We start from the raw sequence: 20,366 nt of genomic DNA, 5'->3' as shown, positions 1-20,366 counted from the left end.
ACTGTGGAAAATTCTGAGAGATGGGAATACCAGACCACCTGACCTGCTTCTTGAGAAATCTGTATGCAGGTCAGGAAGCAACAGTTAGAACTGGACACGGAACAACAGACTGGTTCCAAATAGGAAAAGGAGTACCTCAAAGCTGTATATTGTCACCCTGCTTATTTAACTTATATGCAGAGTACATCATGAGAAACACTGGGCTGGATGAAGCACAAGTTGGCATCAAGATTGCCGGAAGAAATATCACTAACCTCAGATATGCAGATGACCCCACCCTTACGGCAGAAACTGAAGAGGAATTGAAGAGCCTCTTGATGAAAGTGAAAGAGGAGAGTGAACAAGCTGGCTTAAAGCTCAACATTCAGAAAACTAAGATCATGGCATCCAGTCCCATCACTTCACGGCAAATAGATGGGGAAACAGTGGAAACAGTGAGAGACTTTATTTTCCTGGGCTCCAAAATCACTGCAGATGATGACTGCAGCCATGAAATTAAAAGACGCTTACTCCTTGGAAGAAAAGTTATGACCAACCTAGACAGCATATTAAAAAGCAGAGACATTACTTTGCCAACAAAGGTCCATCTAGTCAAGGCTTTGGTTTTTCCAGCAGTTATGTATGGATGTGAGAGTTGGACTATAAAGAAAGCTGAGCGCTGAGGAATTGATGCTTTTGAACTGTGGTGTTGGAGAAGACTCTTGAGAGTCCCTTGGACTGCAAGGAGATCCAACCAGTCCATCCTAAAGGAAATCAGTCCTGAATATTCACTGGAAGGACTGATGTTGGAGCTGAAGCTCCAATACTTTAGCCACCTGATGCAAAGAACTGACTCATTTGAAAAGACCCTGATGCTGGGAGAGATTGAAGGCAGGAGGAGAAGGGGATGGCAGAGGATGAGATGGTTGGATGGCATTCACCAACTCAATGGACATGAGTTTGAGTTAACTCCAGGAGCTGGTGATGGACAAGGAGGCCTGGCATGCTGCAGTCCATAAGGTTGCATAGAGTCAGACACGACTGAGTGATTGAACTGAACTGAACTGATGCACTCCTTTCCCAATTTGGAACCAGTCTGTTGTTCCTGGTTCTAACTGTTGCTTCTTGACTTGCATACGGGTTTCTCAGGAGGTAGGTAAAGTGGTCTGGTATTCCCATCTCTTGAAGAATTTTCCAGTTTGTTGTGATCCACACAGTCAAAGGCTTTAGCATAGTCAATAAAGCAGAAGTGGATGTTTTTCTGGAACTCTCTTGCTTTTTCAATGATCCAACGGATGTTGGCAATTTGATCTCTGGTTCCTCTGCCTTTTCTAAATCCAGCTTGAACATCTGGAAGTTCTTGGTTAGTGTACTGCTGAAGCCTGGCTTGGAGAATTCTAAGCATTAATTTGCTCAAAATGTAATCTACTTTATACATATATATATATATGTATGTATGTATATAATCTACTTTTATCAGGTTGAAGGGAGGGAGCCACTAAGAGAGTAACTTGCCCAACTTCATCCAGCTGGTGGATGATGGGGCAGGGATTTAAATCTAGCTATTTGTTGTTGTTGTTCAGTCACTAAGTTATTCTGATTTTTTGAAACCCCATGGACTGCAGCACGCCAATCTCTTTTTCCCTTCACTATCTCCCGGAGTTCACTCAAACTCATACCCATTGAGTCAGTGATGCCATCCAATCATCGCAGCCTCTCTTGCCCCTTTCTCCTCCTGACCTCACTCTTTCCCAGCATCAGGGTCTTTTCTAATGAGTCAACTCTTCACATCAGGTGGTCATCGTATTGGAGCTTCAGCTACAGCATCAGTCCTTCCAATGAGTATTCAGGGTTGGTTTTCTTTAGGATTGACATAACATCGCCAAGGAGTCCAAGGGACTCTTAATAGTCTTCTCCAGCACCACAATTTGAAAGCATCAGTTCTTCAGTGCTCAGCTTCTTTATGGTCCAACTCTCACATCTATACATGACTACTGGAAAAACCACAGCTTTTGTCTCTGCTATTTAATATGCTGTCTAGGTTTGTCTAAACTTTCTGTTTAGAAGGTTATTGGTTCAATTTCTTTAATAAATGTAAGCAAATCCAAATTCTCTCTTCTTGTATGAACTTGTATATCAATAGTCACATTAAAGTGATTATTGATATAATCAAATTAGTATTTGCCATAGTTGTTACTCTTTTCTACTCATAATATTCCTTTATTCTCCTTTTAATATCTATAGGATCAGTAGTGATGGCCTCTCTTTCATTTCTAGTATTAGTAATTTCTGTCTTCTCTTTTTCTTAGTTAGCCTAGCTGTTCATTTATCAATTTTATTAATTTTTTCAAACAACCATCTTTTAATTTCATCATTCCTGTTTATAATTTTATTGATTTGTGCTTTAATTTTTATTATCTTTTCTTGTGCTTACTTTATCTTTCCTCCTTTTTCTAGTTTCCTAAGATGGAAGACTGAAGGCAAAAGGAGAAGGGGGCGACAGAAGATAAGATGGTTAGATAGCATCACTGACTCAGTGGGCACAAATCTGAGCAAACTCCAGGAGAAAGCAGAAGACAGAGGAACCTGGTGTGCTGCAGTCCATGAGGTTACAAAGAGACGAACGTGACTTAGTGAATGAACAACAGCAAAGATGGAAACTCAGATTACTAATTTTAGGTTATTTTTCTTTTCTAATATAGGCATTCAGTGCTATAAATTTTCCTCTAAGCAGTGCTTTTACTGTATACAACAAATTTTGGAAAATTGTATTTTCACTTTCATTTAGTTAAAAATACTTTAGAATTTAAGAGTTCTTTAATTTATATGTTATTGAGAATTGTGTTGTTTAACCTCCAAGCATTTCAGGATTTTTCAGCTATCTTTTGTTGATTTCCAGTTTAATTCCATTGTGAACTGATAGCATACATAGTGTGATGTCTATTTTTTTTTAATTTGTTAAGGTGTATTCTGTGACCCAGCATGCAGCCTGTCTTAGTGAATGCTCCATGTGAAAGAAAGGAAACACTTTATTATTCTGTTGGGTGAATTAGTCTATAAAAGTCAATTATATCATATTGATTGATAGTGCTAATCACTTCGCTATGTCCTTTCTAAATTTCTACCAATTATTGAGAGAAGGATGTTAATGTCTCCAACTAGAACAGTGAGTTCTATTTCTCCTTTCAGCTTCTGAAAAGAGAACTTCTAAAGTTCTGCTTCTCCCTTCAGCTTAACCAACTTTTGCCTCACATATTTTTGATACTTTGCTGTGGGGTACATACATATTAAGAATTATTATGAATTCTTAGAGAATTGACCTCTTTATCATATGTAATACCTCTCTTCTCTTTATCCTTAATTTTCCTTGCTCTGAAATTAGTGTTATTAATATTTAATATAAATATTAATATAAATTAATGATTTATTGATACAAATTAATATTAATTAATAATATTAATAATTCCTTTCTCTGCTTTGTCTGAAATTAATATTACTCCTCAGCTCTCTTTTGATTGGTGTTACCATAGTATGTCTTTCTCCATCTCTTTACTGTTAACTTATCTATCTTTACTATTAATCTATCCAGCCTACGTTTAAAATGAGCTTCTTACAAACAAAACATAAAAGCTTGTTTTTCTTAATCCACTTAGACACATAATCTCTGTTTTTTCAGTTGGTGTATTTAGACCATTGACATTTAAAGTGATTATTGATATAATCAAATTAGTATTTGCCATCATTGTTACTCTTTTCTGTTCACTGCCCTTCTTTTTTGTTTCTTTTTTTTGTTGCGTATTTTTTTATCCTTTTTCTTGTTTTAATTGAGCATTTTATATAATCCCATTTTTTCCACTCTCTTAGGATATTAGTTGCACTTTTTTATTTAATTTATTCTTTTAGAAGCTGTCCTATACATTTACTCATCCAAGTCCCTTTTCAAGTACAACTATACCATCTCATGGGTAATGCAAGTACTTTATAACAGGGTATTTCCAATCCCTTCCTCTCATCTCTTATAACATCACTGTCATTCATTTCACTGTGCATAACCTATAAGCACCAAATACCTTGTTTCTATTATTATTTTGAGCAAACCATTATCTGTTGGATCAATTGAAACAAAAATATAAAAGATTTATATTGCCATTGTTTATTCCTTCTCTAATGCTCTTCCTTTCTTTATGAGACCCAAAGTTTTAGAACTATATCATTTTTCCTTCTAAGAACTTCTTTGGCTGGGTAAGGGGTGGGAGCAGGTTGCAGAGGGAGGGAGTGTTTCTGAAGAATTTCTTTTAAGATGAAAGAGGATCAGGCTTCCCTGGTGGCTCAGTGGTAAAGAATCCGCCCGGCAATGCAGGAGAAGCAGATTTGACGCCCAATCCAGCAAGATCCCACATGTCTCGGAGCAACTAAGCCTGTGTACCACAATCATCAAGCCTGTGCTCTAGAGTCGTCGATCCACAACTACTGACCCTGGGTATCGCAACTACTGAAGCCAGTGCACCCTAGAATCCATGCTCTGCAACAAGAGAAGCCACTGCAATGAGAAGCCCAAGCACCGCAACTGGAGAATAGCCCTCACTTGCCACAACTAGAGGAAAACCCACGCAGCAATGAAGACCCAGCACAGCCAAAAATTAATAAATAAATAAAATTGTTTTTTAAAATAAGGTGGGTCTACAGGCAATACATTCTCAACTACCACTAATCAACCAATCATTAACTGGACAAATTATTTAACTTGTTTCATTCTGCAACTTCTACAAATAAGAAATTATCATCAAGCAAGCATTTTTCCTGTTCTGAAATTCCAGAATTCTAAGCACAGTTTTATTGGTTCAGTTCAGTCGCTCAGTTGTTGAGATAAATAGGGTGACTATTAATGGGAAACAGAGGAGAGATTTTGTTTAAAATGAAAAACACCTTTTATGCAAATAATCATTCCTTCAAATAGTTATTTCAGAAATATTACTTCTCAAATACCAGCTTCTCTTAAAGTGAAACTCATTTAAATGCCTCTGCTTTTCCTGTATCAGTAAGTACAGAAAATCTACAATGTAAAGGTCAGTAAACTGTGGACTTTAGGAAAAGGTTTAAAATTTTTTTAACTAAAAAATGAGCTGGAACATTTCCAATATTTCCATTTTGCTTTAGTGGCTAGCAAATATATTTGGACCCAGAATTTACTCTGGAGTTGGAAAAGTCCGACTTAATGAAATGGAAGGGAAAGGAAAAAATTGCAGTAGGACAAATTAACACAGTAAGGCAATATAGTTGATGCTTGAAACTGTGGATGTAGCATTGAAGGTTCAGTATACTCACTAACGACCCTAAAGTCTGCATCCTGTAGTAATAGATGACTTTGCTAAAACATTAATTTTTCAGAATCCTATGCCCCACGTGGCTGTGCGTGAGCCAAGAATCCAAATTCCACAGTAGCCTCTTCAGTCTGACTTGTCATTGTGCACACGTGCATTCTCATATGTACTATGCTTCATTTAGGAAGGAATTATATGCTACAATTTGTTGCTATTGTTTAATATCAAGTCGCCTCTGATTCTTCTGCCACGCCTGTAGCCCGCCAGGCTCCTCTGTCCATGAGATTTCCCAGGCAAGAATACTGGAGTGGGTTGCCATTTGCTTCTCCAATATGTTACAATGGTAATTAATAACTAGGGAGCCATGAAGGTCTCTAGGAGATCTCAAAAACACTTTTTACTCTATTTTAAAGAGAAAAAGAAATAGGTAATAGCAGATATAGATTTTTAAGATAATTTTTTTAAAGTGGTCCAGTTCAGTTCAGTCGCTCAGTCATGTCCGACTCTTTGTGACCCCATGAACCGCAGCACGCCAGGACTCCCTGTCCATCACCAACTCCCAGAGTTTACCCAAACCCATGTCCACTGAGTCGGTGATGCCATCCAACCATCTCATCCTCTGTCGTCCCCTTCTCCTCCTGCCCCTAATCCTTCCCAGCATCAGGGTCTTTTCCAATGAGTCCACTCTTCGCATGAGGTGGCCAAAGTATTGGAGTTTCACCTTCAACATCAGTCCTTCCAATGAATAACCCAGGACTGATCTCCTTTAGGATGGGCTGGTTGGATCTTTTCGCAGTCCAAGGGACTCTCATGAGTCTTCTCCAACACCACAGTTCAAAAGCATCAATTCTTCGGCGCATTGCTTTCTTCACCATCCAACTCTCCAGTCCATACATGACTACTGGAAAAACCATAGCCTTGACTAGCTGGACCTTGCTTGGAAAAGTAACGTCTCTGCTTTTAAATATGCTATCTAGGTTGGTCATAACCTTCCTTCCAAGGAGCAAGTGTCTTTTAATTTCATGGCTGCAATCACCATCAGCAGTGATTTTGAAGCCCCCCAAAATAAAGTCTGACACTGTTTCCACTGTTTCCCCATCTATTTCCCATGAAGTGATGGGACCGGATGCCATGATCTTAGTTTTCTGAATGTTGAGCTTTAAACCAACTTTTTCACTCTCCTCTTTCACTTTCATCAAGAGGCTCTTTAGTTCTTCTTCACTTTCTGCCATAAGGGTGGTGTCATCTGCCTATCTGAGGTTATTGATATTTCTCCCGGCAATCTTGATTCCAGCTTGTGCTTCCTCCAGCCCAGCGTTTCTCATGATGTACTCTGCATATAAGTTAAATAAGCAGGGTGACAATATACAGCCTTAACGTACTCCTTTTCCTATTTGGAACCAGTCTGTTGTTCCATGTCCAGTTCTAACTATTGCTTTCTGACCTGCATACAGGTTTCTCAAGAGACAGGTCAGATGGTCTGGTATTCCCATCTCTTTAAGAATTTTCCACAGTTTATTGTGATCACACAGTCAAAGGCTTTTGCATAGTCAATAAAGCAGAAATAGATGTTTTTCTGGAACTCTCTCGCTTTTTCGATGATCCATAGGATGTTGGCAATTTGATCTCTGGTTCCTCTGCCTTTTCTAAAACCAGCTTGAACATCTGGAAGTTCATGGTTCACATATTGCTGAAGCCTGGCTTGGAGAATTTTGAGCATTACTTCACTAGCGTGTGAGATGAGTGCAATTGTGTGGTAGTTTGAGCATTCTTTGGCATTTCCCTTCTTTGAGACTGGAATGAAAACTGACCTTTTCCAGTCCTGTGGCCACTGCTGAGTTTTCCAGATTTGCTGGCATATTGAGTGTAGCACTTTCACAGCATCATCTTTCAGGATTTGAAATAGCTCACCTGGAATTCCAACACCTCCACTAGCTTTGTTCGTAGTGATGCATTCAAAGGCCCACTTGACTTCACATTCCAGGATGTTTGGCTCTAGGTGAGTGATCACACCATCGTGATAATCTGGGTCGTGAAGATCTTTTTTGTACAGTTCTTCTGTGTATTCTTGCCACCTCTTCTTAATATCTTCTGCTTCTGTTAGGTCCATACCATTTCTGTCTTTTTTCAAGCCTATCTTTGCATGAAATGTTCCCTTGGTATCTCTAATTTTCTTGGAAGAGATCTCTAGTCTTTCCCATTCTGTTGTTTTCCTCTATTTCTTTGCATTGATCGCTCAGGAAGGCTTGCTTAATCTCTCCTTGCTATTCTTTGGAACTCTGCATTCAGATGGGAATATCTTTCCTTTTCTCCTTTGCCTTTTGCCTCTCTTCTTTTCCCAGCTATTTGTAAGGCCTCCTCAGACAGCCATTTTGCTTTTTTGCATTTCTTTTCCATGGGGATGATCTTGATCCCCGTCTCCTGTACAATGTGACAAACCTCTGTTCATAGTTCATCAGGCACACTATCAGATCTAGTCCCTTAAATCTATTTGTCACTTCCACTGTATAATCATAAGGGATTTGATTTAGGTCATACCTGAATGGTCTAGTGGTTTTCCCTACTTTCTTCAATTTAAGTCTGAATTTGGCAATAAAGAGTTCATGATCTGAGCCACAGTCTGCTCCCAGTCTTGTTTTGGCTGACTGTATAGAGCTTCTCCATCTTTGGCTGCAAAGAATATAATCAATCTGATTTCGGTGTTGACCATCTGGTGATGTCCATGTGTAGAGTCTTCTCTTGTGTTGTTGGAAGAGGGTGTTTGCTATTACCAGTGCGTTCTCTTGGAAGAACTCTGTTAGCCTTTGCCCTGCTTCATTCTGTACTCCAAGGCCAAATTTGCCTGTTACGCCAGGTGTTTCTTGACTTCCTACTTTTGCATTCCAGTCCCCTATAATGAAAAGGACATCTTTTTTGGGTGTTAGTTCTAAAAGGTCTTGTAGGTCTTCATAGAACCGTTCAACTTCAGCTTCTTCAGCGTTACTGGTTGGGACATAGACTTGGATTACCATGATATTGAATGGTTTGCTTTGGAAACGAACAGAGATCATTCTGTCTTTTTTGAGATTGCATCCAAGTACTGCATTTCGGACTCTTTTGTTGAACATGATGGCTACTCCATTTCTTCTAAGGGATTCCTGCCCACAGTAGTGGATATAATGGTCGTTTGAGTTAAATTCACTCATTCCAAAGTGGTACAAGCCACTGTGAATAATACAAAGCTCCATAGTCTCTTTTTGCAATGTCAGTTAAGACTCTTCCTGTTGCAAGTAACAGAAACTCAACTCAAACTGGTACCAGCAAAGAGTTTTTGGTTTGTTATTGAAAAGTCTCAGGATGGTTTTCAGGCATGACGTGAGCCTGGAACCCAGATGATGTTATCAGGATGACAGTTTCCTTCCCTCTCAGCTCTGCTCTCCCTGTTGGCTTCATTCTCATTCTCCACTTGGCAGCTCTCTGGGCTCCCATCCTCCCAGGTATCTTCCAGCCAAGAAGACAGCACCATTTTTTAACCTCCTTCGTGAGTCCTGGAATCACACTGATTGGATCAACTTGGGTTGCTGTCCACTCCTGATTAGTCAGACGTTGTTCATATGTTCCACCTCTGGGGCAGAAGGGAGCCCTACCCAATCCACAATCCACAGGGTTGAGTCACGGAGAAAAGATTCACCAGAGGAAATTCAGGATGTTCTGACCCAGAGGAAGAGCAAATGTGTGATGGGTGACCAAAACAGTCACCTGCTGCCTATGAGGGAGAAGGAAATGGAAACCCACTCCAGTATTCTTGCCTGGAGAATCCCATGGACAGAGGAGCCTGGCGGGCTGCTGTCCATGGGGTCGCACAGAGTCGGACACGACTGAAGCAACTTAGCATGCATGCATGCATGCATTGGAGAAGGAAATGGCAACCCACTCCAGTATTCTTGCCTGGAGAATCCCAGGGATGGAGGAGCCTGGTGGGCGGCCGTCTATGGGGTCGCACAGGGTCGGACATGACTGAAGCGACTTAGCAGCAGCAGCAGCTGCCTATGGGTGTTTAAGGCAATACTGAAGTAACCTGTGGCTGCTATAGGGGAGAGCCGGGTCCTAAACAACCATACTTTCAGTATCAGGCTCTCCTGTTTGGAAAGCAAGGGAAGGTCCAGGCCTGTGGCAAACACAAGGGTTCCAGGAACTGCAGCAAAGAGTAGCTGCTCCACGGCTTTCCCAGGAAAAACATCCTAACATCGCTTGAGTATATGTTACCTTTCTGTGCTCAGAAATTTAACTATTAATGTAACTATCAGAGAAATCTTGCTGACAGGGAAGCATTCCGTGTGAACTGGTGACCACATTTTTCATTAAGCCAGCTTTTAGTGAATTCAACCCTTGAACAACACAAGTTCTTCGTACATACGAAGATTCTTTTCAGTAAATGCATACCACAGTATGACACAATACAAGGCTGACTGAATCCAAGAATAAGGAACTGGGGATTTGGAGGGCCAACCATAAAGTTACACATGGATTATGCACCATGAGGAGGGTCACACTTCTAGCCTCCACATTGTTCAAGGGTCAACCGCACTTTCAAATTTATTTGTTAATGTGTTTATTTTTGTATTCCTAGCAAGACCCAGGACTGTCTACATTTATCACGTGTTTATTTTTGTATAAACACATCTTGGGATAAACAGTCAAATAAATTTTATGGGGGATAAACCTATTTTATGTTATTTGAACTTTTGGACTAGCATTAAGCTATGCAGAAGACTGACCCTGTGCTTTAAACTTGCTGGCCTTAAACTTACTTTGAACTAGAGCAGGAGATACACCCTCTTGTATCTCATGAGAGTGAGCGACTCAGAGTGTGAAGATCACTGGCCTAGGACCATGACCTGCAGAGCACCATTTTGCCCATCTCACTGGGAAGGGAACTGGGCACCAGAATGACATGAACAGCTGTGGAGACCGATTCAGAGTTAACCCAGCTCCGCTCTGTGACCCAAGGCAAGTTACATAGTCTCTCTGTGCCTCATTTCTCTTATCTGTAACATAAGGTTAAAACAGCTCTTACCTCAAAGGATTGTGGTAGAATTAAAGAAGATAATTCATGTTGAATATTTAAATAAGCAATTGATATGTAGTATTTCATAATTATTAATATATATGTATATATTGATCTTCATGCTTCTCTTCTCTAAATTTTTTTTTTTCACTTATGAAAGGTAGTCTACGTTTATTTAGAGTCACAAGCAGTTGGTTGACTCAGTGTGACTCAGACCACAAAGACACCATTTCTCCTTCACTCCATTCTGGGTCCCGGGGTTGGCTGGGGCCCAACGTGGCAGGAGGGCTGCCCGTGGCCCTTTCACAGGTTCACAAGCTTCTCATTGAGGGCAATTTGTGACTGTGTAAGGTTGGCCAGATAGGTTACCATCAACAGGTCATGGATGTTGCTGTTGAGCATGGTCTCAAAGTCCTCGGGAGCTATTTTGGGTACTTGGTTAACCAGACTCATCAAGAAGCGGCCCACGGTATTGTCAGCTGACACCTTTCCAGACAGCACGTCCTCCGCATACTGCAACACTGTGGTGAGGGCGTCCTGGATGCGAGCTGAAGCCCCGCCCACTTGCGGCAAGTCACTGGAGAGGCCGATCACCAGGTTGGGGCTAAAACAGGTCTTCATGATCAGGTCAACTCCAATGCATTCAGTGTCGTAATATGTGTATTTCACTGTCAGAGGGTGAACATCACCCCCACGGTCCTCCCAAGAACACCCATTAAAGTGCTCATGTAGGCCTTGATGCTCATGCGGCCATTCTGGAGGCTGGTGTCCACTGTGAGATGAATGGGGTTGGGGGCTTCTCGGCTGTAGTACTCATGGATCAGCACTGAGTGCTCCGTGATGTCATGGCCTGTAGCGTACCAGCCCAGGATGAGCTCGTTTGGAGAGACTTTCTTGTGCAACTCATACATGTTCTTAGCAAATTCCATATCAACAGCCACCTCATCTTCTGACTCATTGTGTGGCACTGAAAAGCAATTGGTGACTTACACTGAGTGCTTGTCAACGGTTCCTAGCAGGGTCTCGATAACTCGGGCAGCTCCCTCGTTGCGTTGCTCGTAGCTGTCCACGATGAAGGCCAAAATGACTGGATGCAGCCGGACCACGCGGCCGCCGGGGAAGGGGCCTGGGAGAGCAGGGCCAGACAGAGACTGTGCGGGGGTCTGCGCTGGGGCTGGCGCTGAGGCCAGGGTCTGGCCCGGAGCCGCGGTCGTAGCCGCTGCTGCTGTCGGGTCTGAGGATGACGCGGGAGCCGGCGATGGAGCTGGAACCGGAGCTGGAGCCGGCACCGAGGCTGAGGCTGGGGCTGGGGCCGGGGCCGGGGCCGAGGACGGAGATGAGGCCGCAGCTGGGTCTTCAGATGGGGTGGCGGGAGGCGCGCTCGCCGGTACTGCCGGTGTGGCCATCTTGTCGAGAGAAAAGGAGCCAGGAGCGGAAGGGCCTTCTCTAAGTTTTTAAGCTCTGTTTGTGATGACATAACTTGCCCACAGTTCATCCAAGTTCAATGTCAATCGCCCACCGTATATACTACACAATGGAAACTTACGCACTCGGAATTAAAAATTGACAAATAAAGTATCGTTTATTTTATATACAAATATATAGCACTGACTGTGTTGAGGCTGTTACTAAATATTTCACTACATCAAACAATTTAATCCTCATAATAATTTTATAAAGTAGGTTCTACTATTATCCTAACTTTATAGATGAGGAAACTGAGGTACAGAGAAGTTAAATAACTTGTCTAAAGCCACACAGCTAGTAAACTTTAGATTTAAGATTTGAATCCTGACAGTCTGATTCCAGAGTCCAGGTCCTTAACCTCTTTACCATTTCCTTTTCATCTTTGCTATTCAGTTGATAGAGAAGGAAGTGTTGAAAGAGAGAAAAATAATTATTGACTTCTCACATTTATTAAGCACTTACTCTGCTGGAGCTTTCATACCTACTTATTTCAATACTTTAATCACCATTAGTACTTTTAAGAATAACCATAAAAGAGACTTTTAGAGAGTGCTTAAATACCAAAATTTATCTCATGTAATCCTCTAATAGCCCTATGAAATAGATGTTATTAGAACTGCCATTTTACAGATGAAGAAAGTAAAGCTTTAAAAGGTTAAGTAACTTGCCCAAAGTCATGTGGGTAATAAGTGGTAAAGCTGAGCTTGAAACCTAGATTGTCTGGCTCTAAAACGCTTGTGTCTAACCACAATGCAAACACTCTCCTATCTCTGTAACCCTATGGGGTAGGTATTATGATGCTATCATTATGACTAAATCACATGAATGCTTATTCAGGATCTACTCACAAGATACTGACCACTGGCACTATTATCTATCAGTTGAAGATGGGAAAATGAAGCCACAGAGACTAAATGGATATGAGGCTGCCCCAGTGAAAAGTCAGTCCAGACACTGGGCAATAACTGTAGGCAAGTTTGTGAAGTGAATGACTATTTCCTTTGGGGTTTCCAAACTCTCTTTCAAACTGTTGTCTCAAATCCTAGTAACTCTGATTCCCCATGTTGGAAAATAATATATTCTCTCAGAATTATTATTACTCAATTAAGAACTCAAAGTGGGTTGGAGAGAATATAATGAAATATAAATGTGGAGTTCTAAGAATGCTAATGTTGTCAGTAGATAGTTCAAAGGCAGGATGTTTCAGTTAAATGAGAATTTCTAACATTCTGATGTGTGGCTAAGGACAAGAAGTCCCGCCACCCAGAGCAGAATGGTGGAGAAACTAGAAACTTAGAGAAATTTTTTGGGTTCAGAAATTAAGAAATATGGAAAACATTCTCAGAGCAGACAACTCAGAAGGTCAGGTATAATGAGAACAGACGTCCAAGTAGAGTTTAATTTATGGAATTTCTGTTGGCCAAGTCCAGAGATACATACTAAGGTTCGGGTAACTCCGAGAAAGGCAGGTTCAATCTTAAATTGAGAGGAAAGATTAATAGCAAGCACCATGCGGTTCACATATTATTGTTGTTTCTCAGTCACTCAGTTGTGTCCGACTCTTTGTGACTCCCATGGACTGCAGCACACCAGGCTTCCCTGTCCTTCACTATCTCCCGGAGTTTGCTCAAATTCATATTCATCAAGTCGGTGATGCCATCCAGCTATCTCGTCCTCTGTCGTCCCCTTCTCATCCTGCCTTCAATCTTTCCCAGTATCAGGATCTTTTCCAATGAGTCAGCTCTTCACATCAAGTGGCCAAAGTATTGGAGCTTCACCTTCAACATCAGTCCTTCCAATGAATATTCAGGACTGATTTTCTTTAGGATGGACTGGTTTGATCACTTTGCTGTCCAAGGGACTCTCCAAAGTCTTCCCCGACACCACAGTTTGAAAGCATCAATTCTTCGGTGCTCAGCCTTCTTTATGGTCCAACTCTCACATCCATACATGACTACTGGAAAAACCATAGCTTTAACTATACAGACCTTTGTTTGCAAAGTGATGTCTCTGTTTTTTAATATACTGTCTAGATCTGTCACAACTTTTCTTCCAAAGTGCAAGCATCTTTTAATTTCATGGCTGTGGTCACCATCTGCAGTGATTTTGGAGCTCAAGAAAATAAAATTTGTCACTGTTTCCCAACCTATTTGACACGAAGTAATGGGATCAGGTGCCATGATCTTTATTTTTGGAATGTTGAGGTTTAAGCCAGCTTTTTCACTCTCTTCTTTCGCCTTCATCAAGAGGCTTTTTAGTTCCTCTTTGCTTTCTGCCATAATTAATTTTCATAATGGCCTTGCTAAGTATCCATCGCCAACCTGTTTTATTGATGACGAAAACAGGTAAAAGAGTATCTAGACCTCTTCAGTGGGGTACACGGGATTCAGACCTAGTTCTGTCTGATTCCAAAACCTTTTTTAAAAAACTATGCTGCCCTTCAGAGCAGATAAAGGGCACGTCTCTTCCAGGATCACAAAATCCACCCCTGGGGTGGGATACAAAGGTGAACTTCCCAAAGCCAGAGAAGGAGTGGATCAATGCAGCAGAGACTGGGCCAAGCTAACACAAGAGTGTGTGCCTATAGTTTACACAACGCATCATGCCCCTTAAACAAAATCCCTTCTAAATTGCCTGTGGGCTATGCCAGGTTGTGTTGATTTCCTAAACAAGTGGCCTAAATGATAAGATTCCTGATCATTAATGGAAACATGTTTTCCAATGAGCTCTAAGACGACATCTTTGGACCCTTCTTCTCTTATATTGACAGGTGTGACTTCTTGCTTTATCAGAGATGTAACAGATCCAGGATTTGAGTTTAGGTTTAAGAGTAAGAAGGCCATGTGGCCCCAGATTTTCATATTCATGAGTTCTCAAGACAAATTACCATGATAATGTTACTGCTTATTAGCACCTCATTACAAAGTCCTCAACAGGCTGATTTTATTTTAAATAAGCAAAAAAGATTCCCAATCTTTTAGACATGCATGCTGAAATATAAATATATGAAATCATATGCCATCCATGATTTACTTCAAAATAATATTAGAGGAGGGGGAGGTGGGTACACAAGGGTTCATTATATCGTTCTCTCTGCATGTGTATATGTTTCAAATTTTCTATTAAAAAATTTTAATACATTCTTGCCGAAAGTTTTTGTTTACAATATTCCATCAGTCTGCTAAGCACTTCTCTTCCTCTTTCTGAAAATGCAAGTCCCAGCTTCTCTGTGATTCTTTCTCTAGCCACTCTGGCCCACAGGGTTCTCACCCTCCTCAGAAGTCATTTCTTTAATTGCATATAGTAAGAAAGAAGACAGTTTAAAATCAATATGCTAAACTTCCACATTATAAGTAAATAAAAAACCAAACCAACAAATTTGACCCCAATAGAATAGAAAGAAGATAATAAAAACAGAAGGAAACAGTAAAATAGAAAACAAATATACAGCAGAGAAGATTATCTAAGCTAAAGGTTGGTTCTTTGAAAATTAATAACCCATAGCCTACTGTGACAACAAACATTAAAAGTGAGGCTATATGGACCACTTTCTAGAATACATACAACTTATCGAAGTTGACATAAAGAAAAAGAGTCCTGTTTCAGATGGGCAGTGAGTAGAATTTCAAAAAAATAACACAAGTATAATGATTATCAAAAAAAACTGTAATTCAAAATTTTTGCACAAAGAAAACACAAGCCTAGATGACTCTACCAGCAAATTCTACTAAACATCTGTGGAAGAATAATGTCGATCTCAAAACTATACCAGGGAATAGAAAAAGAGGATAGATTTATGAACTAGCATAACCTTGATACCAAAACTGAATATATTTTTCAAAAAGTAAAATTACAGGTTAATAATACTTTTCAGTATAGATGTAAAATCCCTAAACAGTATATTTTCAAATGAATTCAAAAATATATAGAAATAATAGTAAATATATCACAGTCAAGTTCAGTTTATTCCAGGAATAAAAATTAAATCAATCACTATAATTTACTGCATTATAGGAAAAAGAAATTTCTTTTTAAATATGATCACATCAATAAATATAGAAAAGTATTTGATAGATTTCAACATAGATTCATAATTTAGAAAAGACTCTTAGCAAAGCAGAAATAAAAGCAAAAAGCCATCATCTGATAAATGTCTACAGTAAACTGCAGCAGGCATTATATTTAGTGGGAAAAAAAATTGCAAACTTCCTCTTTGAAATCAGGTACAAAACGAGATTCCCATTAACATCGCTTCTATTTAACATTTTATTGGCATCCCTAGACTCTGAAGAAAGACTAGAAAATAATAATAATACAAGGATAGGAAAAGAAGAAATTAAAGATATGTGGGCTGTTAAGGGGGATTCCCAGGTGGTGCTAGAGGTAAAGAACCTGCCTGCCAATGCAGTAATGTAAGAAACGTGGGTCAGGAACTCATATCCCTGGGTCAGGAAGATCCGCTGGAGCAGGGCATGGCAACCCACTCCAGTATTCTTGCCCAGAAAATCCCACGGAAAGAGAAGCCTGGCGGGCTATAGTCCATTGGGTTGCAAAGAGTCGGACACGACTGAAGTGACTTAGCATCCTTCGGCATGGACTGTTAAGGAAACTAACAAGGGATGGTAAAAGCACCCCAATCACCAAAACAGCAAGCTGTTACTGCCCATAGGCCTGCAGAGCCCAGAGGAGGAAAGCAGTTAACAAGCTCCGGGCAAACTGTGGCTGCAGGGGAGGGCTGCCCAACGGCTCTGGGGAGAAGAACCACCCAGGTCGGAGGGACTCAAAGGAATAAATACCCCACCACCCTCTAATCTCTTGCTGGTGCCTCCTAATGCCTGGGTCCGAAGAAATACAGTCTTAGGAGGTCAGCTCCTAAAGCACAGAGCAGGGTAGAAAAGAGTGGAGAGTACATACGGAGGTGCAAGCAGGAATGTTCAGCACATGGTCTTTGAGGCAGCAGTGGGACACTCGGGCAAAAATTCCCACCCCATCCTTAAAGATAGGAGTCTGGAACTCAAAGAGAGCTCCAGCAGGACACACTTCCTGCTCTCAGAGAAGTTAAACTGCAGCTAGAGAAGGGGAGGCCAAAAGACTTCAATACACAATTGGTTAAATGATGTGGGTCAGGTTATAAGTATCATATGCCTATAGAGGGGAGGGATATCAGTAAGAACCAAAACAGTCAGATGCATATACACACAACTATGTATGAAATAGATCACTAATAAGGACCTACTGTATCACACAGGTAACTCTTCTCAAACTCTGTAATCACCTATATGGGAAAGAATCTAAAAAAGGGGATAATTGATTCAATTTGCTGAACACGTGAAACTAACCCAGCATTTAAAATCAACTATGCTATGCTAAGTTGCTTCAGTCGTGTCCGACTCTGTGCAACCCCATAGACAGCAGCCCACCAGGCTCCGCCGTCCCCGGGATTCTCCAGGCAAGAATACTGGAGTGGGTTGCCATTTCCTTCTCCAGTGCATGAAAGGGAAAAGTGAAAGTGAAGTCGCTCAGTCATGTCTGACTCTTAGCGACCCCATGGACTGTAGCCTACCAGGCTCCTCCGTCCATGGGATTTTCCAGGCAAGAGTACTGGAGAGGGGTGCCATTGCCTTCTCCGTTAAAATCCACTACACTCCAATAAAAAATTCAAAAAAAGAAAAAACAGTCAGGAAGAATTCAAATCAAACATGGAAGTAACCTGAGCCTTCAGGATAGATGGCTTGGTTAAACAGAAGGCAGACGACAGAACATTCCAGGAAAGAGGAACAGCAACATAATTATTATTATAATTCATTTACTATTAGCATTTGAAAGTGAAAGTGAAAGTAAAGCTCAGTCGTGTCCCAAAACTCTTTGGGACCCAAATGGACTATACAGTCCATGGAATTTTCTAGGCCAGAATACTGGAGTGGGTAGCCTTTCCCTTCTCCAGGGGATCTTACCAACCCAGGGATTGAACCCACATCTCCTGCATTGCGGGCGGATTCTTTACCAGCTGAGCCACAAGGGAAGCCCAAGAATACTGGAGTGGGTAGCCTATCCCTTAGGAATCGAATTGGGGTCTCCTGCATTGCAGATGGATTCTTTACCAACTGAGCTATCATTTACTATGAGCTAATTAGGTATCAGGCACTGCTCTAAGTGCTTTATAATACTACATTTAATACTCAAAACAATCCTATGAAACAGGCACCAGCATTAGTCTGATTTGACAGAGGAAGAAATTAAGGCACAGAGAGGTTAAATAAATTTCCCAAGGTTTAGGCACAGAGAGGTTAAGTAACTTGCCTGAGGCTGCACAGCTAGTAAATGACTCAGCCATAATCTGAATCCAGGAAGTCTAGCTTCACAGCCTATGCTCTTAACCACCTTGCCACCTCACTCCATGAGAACCACAGTAACAGGTTTGGGAGTGAGATTATTTCGGAAGAGTGAAGCAAGTCTGCTAAAGCTAAGTTATGTGGCGTCTGCCCTGTTTTAGACGGATGGGATTGAAAAACCACTTAAGGATGATGATGGTGGTGGAGGTGGTGATGATGATGTGATGATGGTACTTACATGCTGCTTCTGCTGACATAATGACAATGACCATGACGACGGGTTTCTGGAATTCCTGTGAGCAGACAGAAATCAAGATTCACTGTGAGGGGATGAGTTAATTACCCTATTAGTAAAGTTCTAAGAAAAAAAATGGGAAAAGAGTACCGAACCAGTGAATAGTGCGAAGAATCAACGATGGGCTGATTATACACTGTTTTATTAAGAGAAACTGGCTAGGGATCCAGAAAGAAAAGCAATTCAATTAATAACATTAGAAATAGCTAGAGAAAGAAAAAGGAAGAAATAGCTAGAGAAGAACATTTTTTCAGTCGCATTGGTTTCAAGAATATCTTCTTTATTTACACACACACACATTCCTTCATATTTCTCAGTTTGGACGATCATAAATAAGGCTGCTTATAAACATTTGAGTACAAGTCTTTGTGTAAACATATTTTTTAATTTCTCTTTGGTGGAAATCTAGGGGAATTCTGGTAAGGATATATTTAACACTATAATAAGCTGCCATATTATATTTCAAAGTTGCTGTACCATTTTCCAATTCCACTAGCTCCACATCCATATCAACATTCTTATTCTCTGTTTTCAATTTTAGCCTTTCTAGTCAATTATTGCCTTTAATTCACATTCCCCTGATGTTAAACATCTTTTCACATGCTCATTTCTCATCTATATATCTTCTTTGGTGAAAAGTCTGTTCACATCTTTCACTCACTTTTTTAATTGGGTTGTTTATCTTCTTATATTTTAGTTGTAGGAGTTCTTTATATTTTCTGACGACACAAGTCTTTTATCAGGTATAATTTTTGCAAATAGTTTCTCCCAGTTGTGGCTTATCTCTTCATATTCTTAAAAGTATATTTCAAAATTCAGAAGTTTTACATTTCTGATGAAGCACAATTTATCAACTTTTTATTTTATGGCTTGCATTTTTCATGTCTTATCCAGGAAGACTTTGCCTCGTCTAACATCACAATAGGCTTCTTGTATGTTTTCTCAAAGAAAGTTTAGTTTTGGTTCTTATATTTAGATCTATGACACATGTGGAGTTGATTTTTCTACAAAGAAATACCGAGTCTCTGGATTATATAAACAGACCATTTACTACTCAGAGGGCATCTTAGCACCAGTTCTGATACCCAGTTCCCCGCAGAACAGCAACAACGAGGGCCTGACATCACCCTGAAGAGGCAGCAGTGCTAACACCAACAGTGAAGACCCGAAAAATACGCGACGTGGAGTTTAAAAAGGGACTGATGGCAGTCTCTTCTTCAGAAGATGGGAGAGATTTTTACTCTGGAATTTAAACAAATCATCTCTGGGTAAGAGGTGATGAGTTTCCTTTTGCTTTTCCTCTTATATCTCCCAGATTTCACTGCCTTACTGTCTTGAGGACGAGGAAAAGGAGAACCTGAGAACCTGAGAGCCAGCTTTACCACAAGATTAGCCCCAGTCCTGGGGCTGTAGTACAGTGGCGGTGGAGTAAGCATCCGAAACCTCAATAACTTATCATTCTAAACAGAGGATGCGGGGAAAGGGACTGCAGAGGAATCCCTGACCATTTTTTTCTGTTTTTCCTCCCTATTCGCCCCCATGGGTGGCCCCATCATGCAATGCAAGTGACTAAACTACGACTAAACTCCTAAGAGAAACCTGTCTTTACAGCCAGAGGCTGAAGGAAAGAGGCCCCTGGGACTCAGAGAGTGTGAGGGAAATCTTAGAGAGCAGAAAGACAGACAAAGGGATCCCTAATTCTCTACACAGACTCACCCATTACTAGGCTTACTCCCTAATCTGCATGTGCTTAGAACTGACCCAAAGCAGCATTATCAGGGCTTTGTAAATTGAACTGACAAAGAAGGCAACACACAACTTCCAATCCAAATACAACCAAGCTGATTGTCTACCGAAACAAACAAAAATCAACATTCTCCAGAGAATTTTAACAGAGCTGAGAGACTCACCACCTACTACTCAAA

At 40.7% G+C, this 20,366-nt stretch overlaps 1 protein-coding gene and 1 pseudogene across 1 annotated transcript in view; both read right to left on the bottom strand.

The window, feature by feature from the left end:
* LOC145522503 (uncharacterized) overlaps positions 1-20,366 on the bottom strand; it is a 50,099-nt gene that overhangs the window by 16,354 nt on the left and 13,379 nt on the right. The window contains exon 3 of the mRNA XM_081531183.1: positions 18,385-18,439. Within this exon, the coding sequence (XP_081387309.1) occupies positions 18,385-18,439 (55 nt within the window). The remainder of the gene's footprint in view (positions 1-18,384; positions 18,440-20,366) is intronic.
* LOC145523642 (eukaryotic translation initiation factor 3 subunit F pseudogene) lies at positions 10,559-11,765 on the bottom strand (annotated as a pseudogene).

This window comes from Giraffa tippelskirchi, chromosome 10, assembly GCF_054371585.1.
Source record: "Giraffa tippelskirchi isolate mGirTip1 chromosome 10, T2T-mGirTip1v1.2.pri, whole genome shotgun sequence".
Taxonomy (NCBI): domain Eukaryota; kingdom Metazoa; phylum Chordata; class Mammalia; order Artiodactyla; family Giraffidae; genus Giraffa; species Giraffa tippelskirchi.
This window is presented reverse-complemented; position numbering and strand designations above follow the sequence as displayed.